Genomic DNA, 15,381 nt, shown 5'->3' with positions numbered 1-15,381 from the left:
TCGTGATGGAAATTCGACAAGTTGCTGTGCAAATTTTCTTGTTCCATCCTCAACGAAACGTGTGTTAGTTTTTATTCGTACGTTTCTGTGAGGGATTGTTCCATGTTATGAGAAAATATCGTCGTGATAGATTAATCTCTAACGAATTTGCCGAGCAAGCTCCCGTTCGGATCAACGCGGAAAGTATCCAAGTCCAAAATAATCTCGAGGAAAATATTGAGCGAGGAAAGAAATTTTGAAGCAAGCCGCGACGAAGCCGGAAAAAAAAGGTAAACAGAGCCCAGGAATCGAGCAAGAAACGCTACGAAAATAAGGGAAAAACGGGCAACCGTCGCACGAGCGTATCCGATGGCGAGTGGTGTGCGCGAAGGTACCGAGTGGTAAATATCGTAAGAAAAAATATTGCTCAGACTCGAATTAAGATCAACGGCGGTTGACGAGGAACGCTCTCGTCAGTTCGGCCCGAGCACGGAAGCGAATAAACACAAAGTCTCTGATCAGATCGCACAATAAACTTTTGACGAAATATTTGGCCGGGTGCTGGAACCTCTTAATTGTTCGGTGACGAGTGAAAATAGTTGTAAAAGCGATAAAACTGTTGAGTAGAATACGAAATTTTATTGAAACGATTTAAAACAGCGAATCCGAACGACACAAAAATTTGTAACGACATGACGCGTCTTTGATCAGAGACTTGAAAATTTCTATCATTTTTATTTGATCGATGAATTCAGAAGCATTTTAAAATAGTCACTTTTATGGGCAAACGTTCGAGTGAGGTTTTCGCAAATTTCAAGACACCACAAAAGGTTCGTTTTCACAATGATTGTCAAGACTTCGCAAATGTTAATTTTCAGTTATTCCTTCATTATTCTAGATCATTTGAGAGCCAGGAGCAAGTGTGGATCTAGCGCAACATCGATTCGTCACGAGGCGACAAACGACCTGAAATTCCTCACGAGAAAACGTACGACGAGGCATTTTTTCACGGGTACTCGAACCGTGAATCCAAACGATTGGACACCAGAATCCGCACGAATTTCTCGGCACGTCGAAGCACCATGAACAGCCTCAAGTACCTGCTCCTCGGCGCGGTCCTGGTGATGGAAAAATTTTCTCAAATCGAAGCTGCTTACGGGCTCGTCGAGCCTCCTAATCGTGGCATGGTCTACGAGAAAGTTTGCCCTCGGGCTCTGGACGACGATTGGCACGAATACAGATGTGGAAAGCTCTGGGTAAGAATCGCTTTTTCCAAGCTTTCGAAAATTTCATCAACTCGCACGCACTCATTCATTTCGCGTGGTTTCATTCCTCCCGAAAACAGGTCGAAGACAACCTCTTGTACAGAACGAAACCTGTGGAGGGTGAAATATGCGCGGCCTGTGGCGACCTTTTACAGGATATCCAGCCACGACCATTCGAAAACGGTGGCAAGTACGGACGGGGCTTGATTGTCCGGAGGTGAGCTAACTTTTAATCATGCGCTATTCCAGTCCGTTGAACGATGAATTTTGCTATTTTCCTGTCATTTATCTTCGGGACTTTACTTGCAATGCACTCTTCGTTACGATGACGACGATAAATTTCATTATTTTGGCGTTACCAGCTCCTCCGATTGTTCACTTCTCAAGATCACGCGCACTCGATTCACCGATTTTTCAATGAAATCTCGGGGAGCCGTAGCGACAAGTGCATTCGAAAGCGAATTCGCTCTTGTCGCATTTTACGTTATTCTCGTAAACTCGAAAATCATCTTTTTTCATAATAAAATAATTACAGCAGTTCAGAGACTGTTGCAAATCGCGTATTTCTTGCTTCGTATCTCCAGCGACCGCGAAATCTTGTTAAGGGGGTCCCGCCGCCTCGGAAGGACGCAAAAATCGAGTGTTTTCGCCCACGTTTTTAGGAAATCATTCACCACAGTTTTTGGGTATGGTTTCAAGCATATTTCTAAAGTACGAAAGCATTTTTTTCACCTGAGAAATACTTGTTTGTACATGCTTTATGCGCCAAGTCTGATTCTCCAAGTTTCTCAGCTGCGTACAATGCGGAGATCGTGATTATCGTCTGGCACAAAAATTCCACATTTTTTCTCCATTTTCAAAAATGTTCCTTCCCGAAACTCGAAATAATTGCGAAATTATATATTTTCAGCACGCCGAAGCTTCTTTAGCAGCTTTTTTTTCAAACTCGCTAAAAATACATAATTTCCCAATTTTTCGGCAAGGAAAGTATCTGAAAATGGAAAAAAATTTGGAATTCTTGTCGCGAACAATAACCACGATCTCCGCATTGTACGCAGCGGAGAAGCTTGGACAGACTTTGGGCATAAACCACCTCCGAATTGGCATTTCTCACAAGACGAAAAAAATGTTTATCTACTTTTGAAATATCCTTGAACCTATACCGAAGAGTCCGCTCCGCCGAGTTGTTTTCGTCCACCCCAAAAACATTTCTCAAAACAATCGATTTTTTGCCTTAAACCAGGAGCCCCCTTAATCATTAATTTATTAATTGCGCCCCAAATATCGTGCATTTCCTACCACTGTTGGGTTTAAAAATCTGAAAAAATTCAGCAACATTTGGAAAGTTATGCACTACAATTATCAATAATAATATTGCCCAAAAGTTATTAATAAATTGTTCAAATAAATCATTTTTCAACAATTTTACAGTAAACCCTTGTTTTTTTTTTTTTACGAATCGAATGTGCGCATTTTTCTCAATGTTTATGATTTTTTTCAAAATTTTCGTGGATTTTTGAAATTCCCTTTTTTAAATTTTTTAAGTGGCTCTATTTGTACATTTTTGATGCAATAATCTTGAGACTTTTCAAAACTGATGGTAAATATGTCTTCTAAAACATATGCAAAGTTCAAATTTTTAAAAATTTTTTTCAACATTTTTTCAAGAAATTTCAAAAATCGACGAAAATTTTGAAAAAATTCATGAGCATTCGGAAAAATACAGAGATTTGTATTCGTAAAAAAAAAACAACAGGTCACCGCAGAATTATTGAATAATTAATTGTTTAAACAAATTGTTATTAACTTTTGGGCGATATTATTATTGATAATCGTTGTTCATTGCTTTCCAAATGTTGATGAATTTTTTCAGATTTTTATTGCATCAGCAAGTACGGAAATTCCAATCAGATATAATTTTTGGTCGAGCTATCCGTCGGTGCAGTTGTGCCTTAAAAAAACTGATAACTTTATCGAATTTGATGATAAATTTGACGAAACGATGAAACGAATATTGCTTAAAATTTTCAACAATAATTTCACTATTTTTCACCATCGAAATTTTTATCGTCCATTGTTTTTTTAGCTATGCAGCCGGATCAATAATCAAGGTTGTCGTTAGAATGAGAACGCAAAAAGATGGCTATTACGAATTTTGGGTATGCCCGCTGCAAAACGAGACGATGATTGAAACCGAAGCGTGCTTTGACCAATACAAACTTACGAACCTCAGTGGCGAATACCAAATTCCGCGCTGGGGCGACAATAATTTAACGGAAATGAACCTCCACCTGCCCCAAAATCTCACTTGCGATCACTGCGTTCTTCGATCGCAATTCGTCACCATGAACAAATTACCCTGTAACGATGGACGGTTATCTTTTACTTGTGGGGAACAGCGCGTTTACCGCACTTGCTCCGATGTCAAGATCCAATAAATTTAATGCTCGTGTGTATTTTTAAGGAATCGTGTTTAATGTGTATACTTTGAAAGGATCGTGTTTTATGTGTATTTTAAAAGAATCATGTTTTATGTGTGTTTTGAAAGAATTGTACTCCGTCGAAAAGAAATAAATGTTTGACTCCGAACGGAGGTTCCTCGATGACAAATACACGAAAACTCGATTATTTTCGTCCTTTCGAAATATATTCCGTTTTATGAGAAAAAAGTAACTCTGTCATTTTCGGATCTGCAGCCACGGAAGAATTCCGACGAGTTTTCGGAAGGCACCGTGCCATCGATTTTTTTCAATTTTCTGTCACGAGCTTTTTTTGATTAATCGACGTGCTCTTCTAGCAAACGTCGACTCGAAACGAGGGAGCGAATTTATGGTCTAACACGAAAATGTCGATTATTTGTGAAGCTCGGATAATCGAGAAAAAAAGAGTGAAGGAAATAAATTTGAGCGAATGGGCAAAGAGTCGTAAATTGTTCGTACTTTCTTGGACCGAATGCGTCGAAGTGCGATGAATTTCGTAGTCGAAATAATTGTTTTCAACTTTTTGAGGGGTTCCGAGCTCATGAAAAGTCGAATTTCGACTTTCCTTGTTTTTATATTGTCCGAAATAATCCTCGGGCTACGAGTTTCTTATTTGTTTTGTAAAAAAAAAAACGTGACGGAGGAAATATTGACTTGACGGAAAATCTGACATTGTCGTGACATTGAGCGGTCAAATGGTGAATTAGGAGAGCGAGGAATGTTTTTCGTAGATATAAAACGAGGCGAGTTCGTGTGAAAAAATGAGACCGCACTCGGCATTTGAATCATGAACTTCGTCGTGTATTCGTCTCTCTTCGTGCTCCTCACTGTAAACAACTTTCCAGGGATGGAAGCCCGGGGAAGGCTCATGGGAGCCTGTCAACCGAGGCCTTGCCTTCGATAAAAACAACTGTGGAGGACGAGAGGTAAAAAGGAATGTTTTTATTTCCAAGTAACCGGGGAGTTGATTTCGTGTTATTGTGAAATTTTCGATCGTCGATTTATTTTCGCTTTCCATGCAGACTCAGTATAAAATGAACGAAGGAAAATGATGCGGAGTGTGCGGTGACGATCACGCCCTCTCTCGGCCACGAGCGAACGAGAATGGTGGAAAGTATGGCAAAGGAGTGATCGTTGAAACGTGAGTTGCTATGCGAATCGAATTCGTTAATTCCGGGCTCGAAATAAGTGATAAAATTTGTTGATTTTATTCAGTTACAATGCCAGTGCCACCATCCGTGCAACCGTTGAAATAACCTCTAACCAATTTGGCTTCTTCGAGTTTGCACTCTGTCCGTTGAACACAGTGAGAACGAAGTGGAAACCGAAGAATGCTTCGAACAGCACAAAGTTGATGCTTCTCAATGGCGGATACAAGCATCGCGTCATTAACCCCCAAAAAGGAAATGTCGTCGTGACCCTTCGTCTTCCTCAAGGCTTGACTTGCGATCACTGCGTTCTCAGATGGCAGTACACCGCCGGCTTAAAATACGTGTGTGCAGATGGCACTCTTCGCAATGCTCGCCCAGACTGGCAATCAGGAAATTTTTCGAACTTGTTTCGATATCAAAATCCAATGAGACAGTCTGCGATCGTTTTTTTCGTATTTGTTGTAAAATTTCTCAAAGAAATAATAACCAACGAAAAATTTGTGGATTTTAATACTAATTATTTGTGAATATTATATTGAGTTATAATGACGAACTTTGATTGACGAAAATTCTTGTAAAACTGTATTCAACATGATTGTTGTGTAAAAAATAAAACGAGTATTACGAATAATGTCTACTATCTTCCCCCTTAAACTTGACAGTCACCGATTGAACTTAAATATCAAAAAATATACAAAAAGAAATTTATTCGTCTCTACGGAATAGATGGAAACTGAGGAAACAAAGCATTAAAAACAAATCATTCAACCGAGTTTCAATCGCGAAACAATCATTTTTATTGCGATTCTATTATCGACAAAACATCGAAACGTCGAATTTGAAGTGAAAAAGTGGAACGATACCTGGAATCACTTTTTTTTATTCCTGCAGTCCTTCAAAACAAGGCGAGTCTTTCCTTTATCAGAGTTCACATTTATAGTCGAGTTATGATCGAATTCGGTTATCAATCAAATGCCCTGTTCGTTCCTCAATCTCAAATGCAATGAGACGTTATTAAACACTCGGCTCACAGCTTTTGAAACGCTCTCTGTTCAAAAACTTTCTTCTATACGTGTGAGCCTCGTTTTGTACATCTCTCGTCGCATATCACTTGCTCGACTTACGATCATCCTTCGACGCCTCGGCATGCCCCTAACCCTAAATTACCATTTGATCCCAATTTTCCGAATCGTTTTAATTAATTTGAGGAACCACCGAGTTTGACGACTTCAAAAATTCTACAACATTGAAAAACACGGATAAAAAACTGAACGATGACGAAAATAGTACGTCGAATGGCCAGCAGAGGTAGACGCTTTCCAGGCAAATCAGCGGGCTTTTGGTTATGCTTTCGCGTCGTTGGCGTTTGGATGCGACGGATCCCAGACGGACCGAAGGTTTCCGCGGCGGTCCTGAGTTTATGGGTAATATTTCCCAAGATTCTTTGGTATATATCAAACAAACGTGTGTGCGAAACGTCAAAATTTCGATCCGACCGGTGAAACAGAAAAAAAAACAACAACAATGTTTAACGATCTTGTCAGGTCGAGAATTACGTGCAAATCGAATTTCCAACAATGCCAAGTATTCGAGATTTTTTTAGCTTCCCTTGTTGTTAAAGATGCCATCGAAAATGGCGATTGTCACGATGGATAAACGTTGAATATATGCATTTTTGTTGCTCTTATGAACCGACAGTTTCTTTTGCCGATCTCGAATGGTTTGTGGTTTCGATGTGTGTTTTTTTTTTTTAATTTTTTTTTATTTTCTGCTCAGACTTTGTGTCTTGTTGCTGTTTTTGTGGCTAGATCTGTGGTGGTTTTCTGATACTGAATATTGCAAATTTGGTTCATTCAAGTTTTTAAATGGTGTTCTGTGTTTACTATACGATTTTTTCGTTTCTCTTCATTTCATTCGTAATTAATCACGAGTTTTTCGTGTTACTGTATTCAAAATCAACTCGCTTGTTTATTCTAACATTCTTCATAATTATCTATTCTGGGATATGTTCACAAAGTTGTAGGTTACCATGCCGCTGGACGATGCCGAGCCACCTGACAATCCTATCGCCAAACACAATGATGTTACACTCTTGCAGACCTTAGACGTAAAAATCTCAATTATTTCAAATCTCTATATGAATATATCTCGTAATAAAAGGAATATCCACTTGTGGTCCGATGATGATTGACAAAAAATATTCAAATATTAGCAGAAATATAAAAATAGTAATTCCCACATTTGACTTTAATGTTTTTATTCATTATTCTCCAAATTCTCAATGAAAAATCAAAATATTTTTTGATACTCGGTCTATACTTTTTCAGGAGGCTTCAGAAGACGTTATGGGTTGTCTATCCGTGATGGTGAACGATCAAGATTCGGAGAACACCCAAATTCAGGAGGTGATCGTGGGTGACAAGCTTCTGGGCACGACTCTAACGGCGATAACTTTGCCCGATGGAACCCAAGCTTACGTGACGAACAATTTGGACAGTGACGGTTCGTTGCTCTTAATAAACCAACAAAAACTCAAATTTTTCATTAAGATTATCAGTTGTGCAACGGAAATGTGAATTTCAGACACAGAGTACAAAGAAACTGGAATGGAGCTTGAAAACGCGAGAGCCATATTGATAAGAGACCTGTCAGAGTTTGGTGACGGCAAAAGCCAACAATTCGAGCTCGAAATTCCGACTTTTCTGCAAACTCAGGCTGGTACTTCGCAGGATGCAGAAAATACTTATGTTCAACTGATCGACGGCACGACTTATATGGTTACCGGTCATGTCGACATGGACGACGATCTTTGGGAGATTCAGGGTGCTAAATTGAAGAAGGACAAAACCAGAAGTCAGCACCCCTGTCCTCACGAAGGATGCGGCAAAGTTTATAGCACACCCCACCATCTCAAGGTAAAATTTCTTACTACGATGCCCCTGAACGAATGTCACAGGATTGCCTCCTAGGATCGGTTCATTGCTATTTCCGATGGAACCGTTGAGGATACCGATGAGGAAATTTTTCCAGTATTTTGGCTGCAAGACCAGTTTGAAAAAAGCCATTCGCTTTTAAAACAGGAATATATCAACGACATGAATCTAACGATGAAAGAAAAGAATTCCAATGATTTTTTGCTAGAAAAAACTGATGAAAGCTCTCATATTAATCGAAATCGGTTTTCAGGTCCACGAGAGATCTCACACGGGGCAGCGTCCTTACAGGTGCACGCATCCGAAGTGTAAAAAAACATTTTCAACGGGTTACAGTTTGAAGGCTCACAACCGAACGCACACGGGTGAGAAACCGTACAAATGTATGACCGACTCCTGCGACAAGGGTTTCAAAACGTCGGGAGATTTGCTGAAGCACGTGAGAACTCACACGGGAGAAAGGCCGTTTCTGTGTCCTTTCGACGGCTGCGGACGTTCCTTCACGACCTCGAACATCCGTAAAGTTCACGTTCGAACTCACACCGGAGAGCGGCCCTACAAATGCTCGCAGTGCGACAAGGCCTTCGCGAGTGCGACAAACTTCAAGAACCACGTCAGAATTCACTCCGGTGAAAAACCTTACGCCTGCTCCGTCGAAAATTGCGATCGTCGCTTCACCGAATATTCTAGTCTGTACAAACATCAGTTAGTCCACACCCAGCAACGACCCTTCGAGTGCAAAATATGCTTCAGAAGATATCGACAGAGCAGCACTCTCGTCATGCACAAAAGAACTGCTCACGCTCTCATCGAAGGCGACGACGGCGTCGACATTTTTCTTACCGATAATTCCGAACAGCTGGATTCTGAAAATACTGACAGTCACGCCAGCAGCAGACAAAACGTGAGTTCCCGAAAGGTAAAAATTTTGAAAATTTCCCACGCTCTTGCCTCACCCTTCTTATCGATGCCATCGACCATCCTTTTTTTCAAATCCTCCCCATTCGGCAAACTGCATAAAAATATATTTTTCAAAATTTTTGGTCGAATAAAAAACCATAAAAGTTGAGAATTCTCAAGATTTTCTAAATGTTCAACGTTAAAAACGCTTCCTGTGTCTTTCAAACGAAATCTTCGCGGTATCGAAGGTCACAAGAAACATGAAAACGGTGGAAGGAGCGATTTATCAGTGATTTCGCAATTTATATACGCTCATTAATTCGTCACACGTCGATTCCTCGTCGCGTACGACGAATTTTTCACTTTAAAATTTCTCTTTTTTACAGCTCCTTAATCTCGGGTTTATTGACCCGAATATCGCTCGGCAATAGAATTCGATAAAATGAAATAACGAAAGTGTTTGCTCGAGGATAGTTGTAATCTCGAGTTAAATTGTACTGTTCCAGAAAATAACGCTCGGCAAAGACGGTCAAATTGAAATAACCGAGGCGACCGAAGACTCGACCGACAACGAGACACAAATTTTGCTCGTTGGCAACGCCGCTCAAATCGCTGCCTTACAGCAGATGAACTTGGAAGAGGATTTCGAGAATTCTCCCATCGACACTTCCCTCGAAGCTCTCAATATCAAAATCGAGGACATGGAGTTCGGCTGGACGTAAAACAACAAAGCAATACTAACTAAATGTTGTTTTATCGTTGTTTACTTATTTTTATTAGCGAATAAGCATGAGCCTATCACAAACACACAAATGGACGTTTATGAAATGAAGAAAAATGGTGACGACCATGGATGGAGTTATATTTTAATTGACGAACAATAAATATTGAAAACTGGATCGACTGTAGTTGCCAAATACGTTTTTTTCGTCGCCCGATATGACCCCTTTAGCGAAGTTTCCCTCGTCACGTTGAATCCCGATTTAAACAGCCACAATCAAACCTTAATCGTTAATTTCATCTCTTTTGATAAAAACGTCTATCTCAAAAATGATAGTTTCAACGATTGGGGAACTCCCGGGATGATATTGTCAGCGCCCTCACGTTTCTGGCGAGTGTCAAAAATGTGACAGAAATTCCGAGATTTTCATCAATTCGATTCGTGGAGTGTCGGTTGCTCGGATTGTTACAGCAGATTTCGAATTTCGCTCGTTCCAATCTTGTCCTGTCTTCCTGGCCTCTAGCAACAAATTTATATTCGATTTTCAATTTTCATTTTTTCGCTTCTCACAAGAAAATCAGTTTTATTTCGAAAATGTTAATCGAATTTTTTTACTCGGACCGATCGTGAAACATGTTCGGGCCACTGGAGCGTAAAAATTTTCCAAGTTTAATAAGATCACTAACCTGATTTCCCAAACAAAACGATTTTCTCGATAAATGAAGATAAAAAAAGTTGCTGCATAAATTAGAAAAAGCGTTTCCCACCAGTGAGGAAAGTGTTTCGACCCAAAAGGACAATAAGTTTGTATCGTTTGTATATTTCATCGAAAAAACACACCGTCCGAGCGTCGCAGTCGAACAGAAAGAGAGAGAGCGAATGAATACACTCCCGTCTCCGTCCCTCTAGCTGAGTGTCTGGGAGCGCGAAACACAACGGGCTTTTGTGTTGTCCGTTGTCCCGTTCAGTAGTCGAGCGACATGTGCGTTACACAATGTCGTTTGCGCCGGTGGTGGCGGTGGCGGCGGCGGGCACTTGTGAATAGATAAAGGAGCGTCCGATCGATCGGTGAATCGAACGTTTATCTTCGTTTTTTTACCTTTTCGTTTATTTTTTACTGTTTACTTTTATTGAGAAACGAATTCCAAGGGAGAGCTCGGCGCTTCCGGCTTCCTGGTTTCTCGCATCGCCGAGTCGGAAGGCCACTGTCAAGTTCGTCCCAAAAAGCGTGCGGGTTCGAGTGCGACAGAAAAATGGTAGCGAAACTTTCGTGCCGCAATAAGCGTTCGATCGTTGCATCATTCGATTAACGATCATTTTCGTTTCAGTGGCGTGCCAAATTTGCCCCCGTAAAATTGGCTGCGTTGGGACGTTCGCAAAAGTTTCGTTCATGTTAAAAAATGATGATTGTGAAAAAAATCCGGTAACGTTGTGTGTTTTCTTCGCATCGTTCACTCAAACAAATCCCCCGGATAACAATTCATTTTTTGAAGAATCTTTTACTGCTTCTATCTCAAGTGTCTGCTCCCGCGCGTTCTTTGTTTCTATTTCTTTTACGATAAAACGATTCGGATTAAGAAAACAAGAAAAATCTCTGTCGCCGCAATCGCGCCGGGATAAGACGCCATCGAACGTTTGCTATTTAGATAAATCTGCTAGAAGCATCGATATCCTATCGAAAAAGAAACACGATGACGTGGGACACTCGAACATCTTTCGAACTGTCCGCGTTCATCGATGGGAGGTTACTCTCGCGGATCTTAAACTTCTCCCAACCGTTGGAGCTCGATCCGAACGTTTCTGGGCCCAAAAAGTGCAGAAACTTCGAAGACTTTTCCACTTTAATCGTTCACATTAATTTCCCTTTCATTTGACACTTGCAGCAAAATCATTCGAAACGAAACTTCGGAGTTGATGTTTCATTCGAAATAACATCCGCGAAAGAATGGACGATTGAAAAAATCGTCCCTTTTTGAGGTTAATCATCGATGAAATGACACAATACGAATAATTTTTCTCACCTTCCATGCGTGCCATTTTTTGTCGAAATCTAACCTCAGAAAAAAATTCAGAGCAATTTTTTAGACTCGTTTGAAATAACTTTACGAAAAAGTTCACTCAAAACAAGAAAAGAGCGAACAAGTCGAGTCGCGAAAAGTATACTGTAATTCGAAGTTCATCGAAAACGCTGTTTTTTTGCTTTATCGGTAATTCGAAGTGATTAACCCTTCTGGTTGACCCGTAAGAGCGTAAATAACATTTCTAGCGATTGTGTGGTCACTCATAGCAGGAGCGGTTATTTTTTCAGTCGACGCATTTGTCTAATCGCGCGCGATGGATCGTTTTCCGCTTCGTGTCAATTCCGCATCTGCCGCAAGAGTAGCGTTGGCCGGGTCGTCGTAAAAAGACCGAGATTGAGGCTAATGTCGATTAATTGTTTTGTGCTGAAGCTGCTGCTGGCACACGGTGCGATTGAAAATGGCCGGAGGTCGAGCGCGGAAATGAACCGCGGCATCGAGTCTCCTCTCCGTTCATCTCGCCTGTTGTGGCGACATTTTGTTCCTCTGCAGAGACGAATGTTTTCTGCCCCGCTTTCACAGCCTGAAATTCTCTCTTTCTGGCTCTCCCTCCCTCAGCAATCAATTCGTTAAATAAATGCAAATTAATCTAATGAAGCAAGCGTCACTCGCGAGCGAGCTATAATAACTTATCGCTCTACTTTCTGTGTCATTCGTTCAAACACGTTTAACACCCGCGTTGAATCGATTTATTTTTCACCAAAAACTTTTTTTCGTCGAAAATATCGAAAAAATACATTCAAAGACATAAAATAACAAAAATAAATGAATAAACGAGATTCGGACCAAAATTGAGGGAAAAACAATATTTTTCCCCCAGATGTGACGCCGCGTATAACGAACGCTTCTCAAAAAATGGCCGAGAGAAGAGAAAAACTAAAGAAAAATGGCTGCCGATGCCGACAGATGGCGAAATTCTTTTTGCGGCGTTCTTGGCAGTGGACGCTTTCCGGCTCGGTCTTCGTGGAATTCCGTCGCCGAAGGGACTACTCGAGTAAACGGCAAATACGAGTGGTCGACGATCGCGTCGATTCTCATCACTTTTTCCAACGGCGCCGCGACAAGTTGAAACTCGAGCTGACGAATCTGACGAAAAATCTCATAATTTTCACTTGTTTCACAACGTTTTTCAAAAATTAAGATCAATTTTGCAAAAGTGAGATCGTACACGACCTTTGAATGTTTCTTATCGTGTCTCCTACTTTGGAAACAATCCACGGAGTCGATCTCGAGATACGACCGCACCGACTCTAGAAACAGTGTTTCAGGAAAACCGCCATTTTTTTCTGTCTTTCCGTGTGTTTTTCTTCTCTTGAAAATCAAAAGTCAAAAACTTTGTTTTTCACCGATCGTTTGCCAGGCGAAAAACTTGACGGCCATTTTTTCCTAACCTCAAAGTAGCGTCTCGAAAAGATTTCGTAGCATTTTTGCTTCGATTCAAACGCATCCCGAGACTGGATGTCCATCGAAATGATGCCTCGAAAGCAGCAATAATAATAAATAATGAAAAGAAGGAAGTCGTTATGTAGAAATAGCGAAGCCAAAGTTGTGGCAAGGCCTTTGAAAAATCTTGTTACGTCGTCTGCAAAATTTATCGAGTGTTTAAACAAGTGTCGAAGACTCGTCGGAGGATCACGAGACCGCGAGATCAAATCTTTATTTAAGCATCATTTCCTTCTCGCACATGCGATCGAGCCCGCGCGTGGGTCACGCCGCGAGGATAACGCTCAAAAGCAATGAATTTCTCGGCCTCGAGCGCTCCGAGCCACACTATACTCTAAATCATTTTTCTCGTACCGATGAGAATAAAAAATAAGACAAAATAGACGCGTGTATGGATATTCATTACGAAAAAAACAAACAGTCGTTGGTGATGTGCTGGGCAAACAATTCCAGCGTTACACATACGCTAAATGCTTATACTTCAGGCTCGTTCAAATGTCCAGAGCACACAGCCACACGGCGAGAGATATCTCACGAAAAAATATAGAGCATTCCGTGTTACATCGATCGCGACAGATTATCTGTCGCTCGTTTTTTCGATCAAGCGTTTAGATTTCGTTTTTGAGTCAATCAAATCCACTCGAGTTCGTTAATTAATGATTTTCTCGGGAGTACGCGCGACGTAATTTCTGCTCTGTCGCTTCGTGTGTCAAACTTTTCTGTAATCGGCCGTATTTTTCGCTTTATCTCGAGTACGGAATTTTATTCACAAGTTTGTCGATCCTTCGGTGCTGGAAACACCATTTTTTGGGGTTTCGGGAATGAAAGTCTTTTTCAAAATCAGATCATACTTCGTCGGGGTGAAAATGAAAGCTTCATTTTGACGAGGAAACGCTCCGAGTCTTCGCGAACGGTCGATCGTCCGGGCACCACTGTTTTTTCCACACTTTTCTCACTGTCTATAATTGCGAATCTAATTTCTAACACTCAGAATAATTGGACGGAGCCGTTTACTTCGTTACCGTGAAATAATGACGAACACTCGACTCCTCGACCGTTTTAGCGCGCGTCATTAAGATTACAGTCTGAACGAAATTCGGTACGTTATTTACAGTTGAAAATGACATCGGGTTTCACGGACGAAGAAATCGATGATCTCAAAACACCGGTGAATTGATTTTTAGCGATTTTCATAAATTTTCAACACTTTTATGGCAACTGCCAACGGAATTCGACTCGGAAAAAAACTTGTTAGAGGCCCCCCGCTTTCGGCGTTATCGTAGTGCATTTTCATTCACTCAACTCGCTGGACACGGGCTCGAGCGTTTTTTCCATTTATCAACAATTCGACAGGAAGGAGCCCATAGCGACGAGTTCTATTTGGGTCTACATATAATTGTCGGTTGAAGCAAATAGCGAGTTGTAATAGAGGGAAGTGCGAAAAAAGTGAGGTGCGAAAGGCGATGATCTTATTTGTCCTCGTGTGTCTTTCGACATTTTTATTATTATCGTATTTCTTGGCATCGAAGAACTGTTTGAGCGAGAGAGTCTGTCGTTTGACGTTATTGGGGAGAGGAAAAAAGCCGATGAATTATTGGTAGGAATATTTATGATAAAAAAATGTGGCGTTCGACGGAGAATTCTTGCGCGAAGAATCGAGAAACAACCGGTGACGAGAATGAGCGCGTTTTGTTAGATGCTACCGTTACGTAATTGGGCGTTTTGCTGTCCGAGGGCGCTAAGGGTGCGCCGTGAAGTGGCGACCGTGGCGACGCGCGGCGTACGTTTTTCCCTCCTTTTCTCGCGTTCACCCACAGCTTGGGCAAGCATTTCGTGAGGTACAGAAAAACAAGTGAAGAATAGCGTAATGAGTCGCAATTGCAGGAGCTCGGGAATGCAAGAATGCGGTGTGCGAACTAAGGAGGAATGAAAAGCGAGTGTTTTTTTCTTGCACTTGAATTTTTTCGCTCGTTTTTTGCTGGTTTCTATTGTCGAAGGGATTCTCGCTGCTGCGGGTGTCACGCGCAGGAGAGAGCGAGAGAAACCTCGTGCTCGGAAGGATCAAAACGATCGGTGCGCGTCTCAATGTCGTTTATTGTGAGAGTCGAGTTCCTCGTGACGCGATGCTTACTATTATTTCCTCATCGAATAAGAAAAGACGGGAATCCTGAAGTTCGAGATAAAAGCAGCGATTCGTTTGTTCCGCCGCTTTGTTTCGAAACTTGTTTTTACCGCGATTTTACTCTTTCGGAAACGTCCGATTGTTCCTTCGATCGTCACCGATTCTTAACGAGAGGACGTTTCCGATGCTCCCTATTTTTCCACACGCTCCAATCGATAACGTTTAACCGACGCAATTACTATTACAATCGACAAATAAAGCGTCCGATAATCCCTCCTCGTCGTTTTTTTCACTGCCACGAGTTCTTAT

The 15,381-nt window shown here is 41.2% G+C and overlaps 2 protein-coding genes and 1 pseudogene across 5 annotated transcripts; all 3 read left to right on the top strand.

Annotated features, from left to right (window-relative positions):
• Positions 1 to 419: 419 nt before the first annotated feature.
• LOC122417345 (uncharacterized) lies at positions 420 to 3,854 on the top strand. The gene is made up of 4 exons (XM_043430782.1): positions 420 to 809; positions 878 to 1,235; positions 1,325 to 1,461; positions 3,331 to 3,854. The coding sequence occupies exons 2-4, from the start codon at positions 1,062 to 1,064 to the stop codon at positions 3,680 to 3,682; spliced, it is 663 nt and encodes a 220-aa protein (XP_043286717.1). The 5' UTR covers positions 420 to 809; positions 878 to 1,061; the 3' UTR covers positions 3,683 to 3,854.
• A 153-nt stretch (positions 3,855 to 4,007) lies between these two features.
• LOC122416800 (uncharacterized) lies at positions 4,008 to 5,489 on the top strand (annotated as a pseudogene).
• A 699-nt stretch (positions 5,490 to 6,188) lies between these two features.
• On the top strand, positions 6,189 to 9,607 carry LOC122417265 (zinc finger protein 143-like). 4 transcript variants are annotated; one of them, XM_043430649.1, is made up of 6 exons: positions 6,189 to 6,299; positions 6,893 to 6,982; positions 7,203 to 7,377; positions 7,459 to 7,790; positions 8,062 to 8,712; positions 9,215 to 9,607. In XM_043430649.1, the coding sequence occupies exons 2-6, from the start codon at positions 6,905 to 6,907 to the stop codon at positions 9,428 to 9,430; spliced, it is 1,452 nt and encodes a 483-aa protein (XP_043286584.1). In that variant the 5' UTR covers positions 6,189 to 6,299; positions 6,893 to 6,904; the 3' UTR covers positions 9,431 to 9,607. The 4 variants fall into 4 exon arrangements, with proteins under 4 accessions (XP_043286584.1, XP_043286581.1, XP_043286583.1 ...); XM_043430646.1 differs by having other exon boundaries at positions 8,062 to 8,727; XM_043430648.1 differs by lacking the exon at positions 6,189 to 6,299 and adding an exon at positions 6,316 to 6,459 and having other exon boundaries at positions 8,062 to 8,727.
• The last annotated feature ends 5,774 nt before the right edge of the window (positions 9,608 to 15,381 follow it).

Source organism: Venturia canescens, chromosome 10 (assembly GCF_019457755.1).
Source record: "Venturia canescens isolate UGA chromosome 10, ASM1945775v1, whole genome shotgun sequence".
NCBI lineage: Eukaryota > Metazoa > Arthropoda > Insecta > Hymenoptera > Ichneumonidae > Venturia > Venturia canescens.
Note: the sequence above shows the minus strand (reverse complement) of the source record. Positions and strands in the feature narration are given on the sequence as shown.

Excerpts from the sequence above, each read along its gene's own strand:
- LOC122417345 (XM_043430782.1), top strand. The coding sequence starts at position 1,062 with ATGAACAGCCTCAAGTACCTGCTCCTCGGCGCGGTCCTGGTGATGGAA. Across the intron at positions 1,236-1,324 it reads ACAGATGTGGAAAGCTCTGG|GTCGAAGACAACCTCTTGTA; the intron begins GTAAGAATCGCT and ends TCCCGAAAACAG. Across the intron at positions 1,462-3,330 it reads CGGGGCTTGATTGTCCGGAG|CTATGCAGCCGGATCAATAA; the intron begins GTGAGCTAACTT and ends TTGTTTTTTTAG.
- LOC122417265 (XM_043430646.1), top strand. The coding sequence starts at position 6,905 with ATGCCGCTGGACGATGCCGAGCCACCTGACAATCCTATCGCCAAACAC. Across the intron at positions 6,983-7,202 it reads CACTCTTGCAGACCTTAGAC|GAGGCTTCAGAAGACGTTAT; the intron begins GTAAAAATCTCA and ends ATACTTTTTCAG. Across the intron at positions 7,378-7,458 it reads GAACAATTTGGACAGTGACG|ACACAGAGTACAAAGAAACT; the intron begins GTTCGTTGCTCT and ends TGTGAATTTCAG.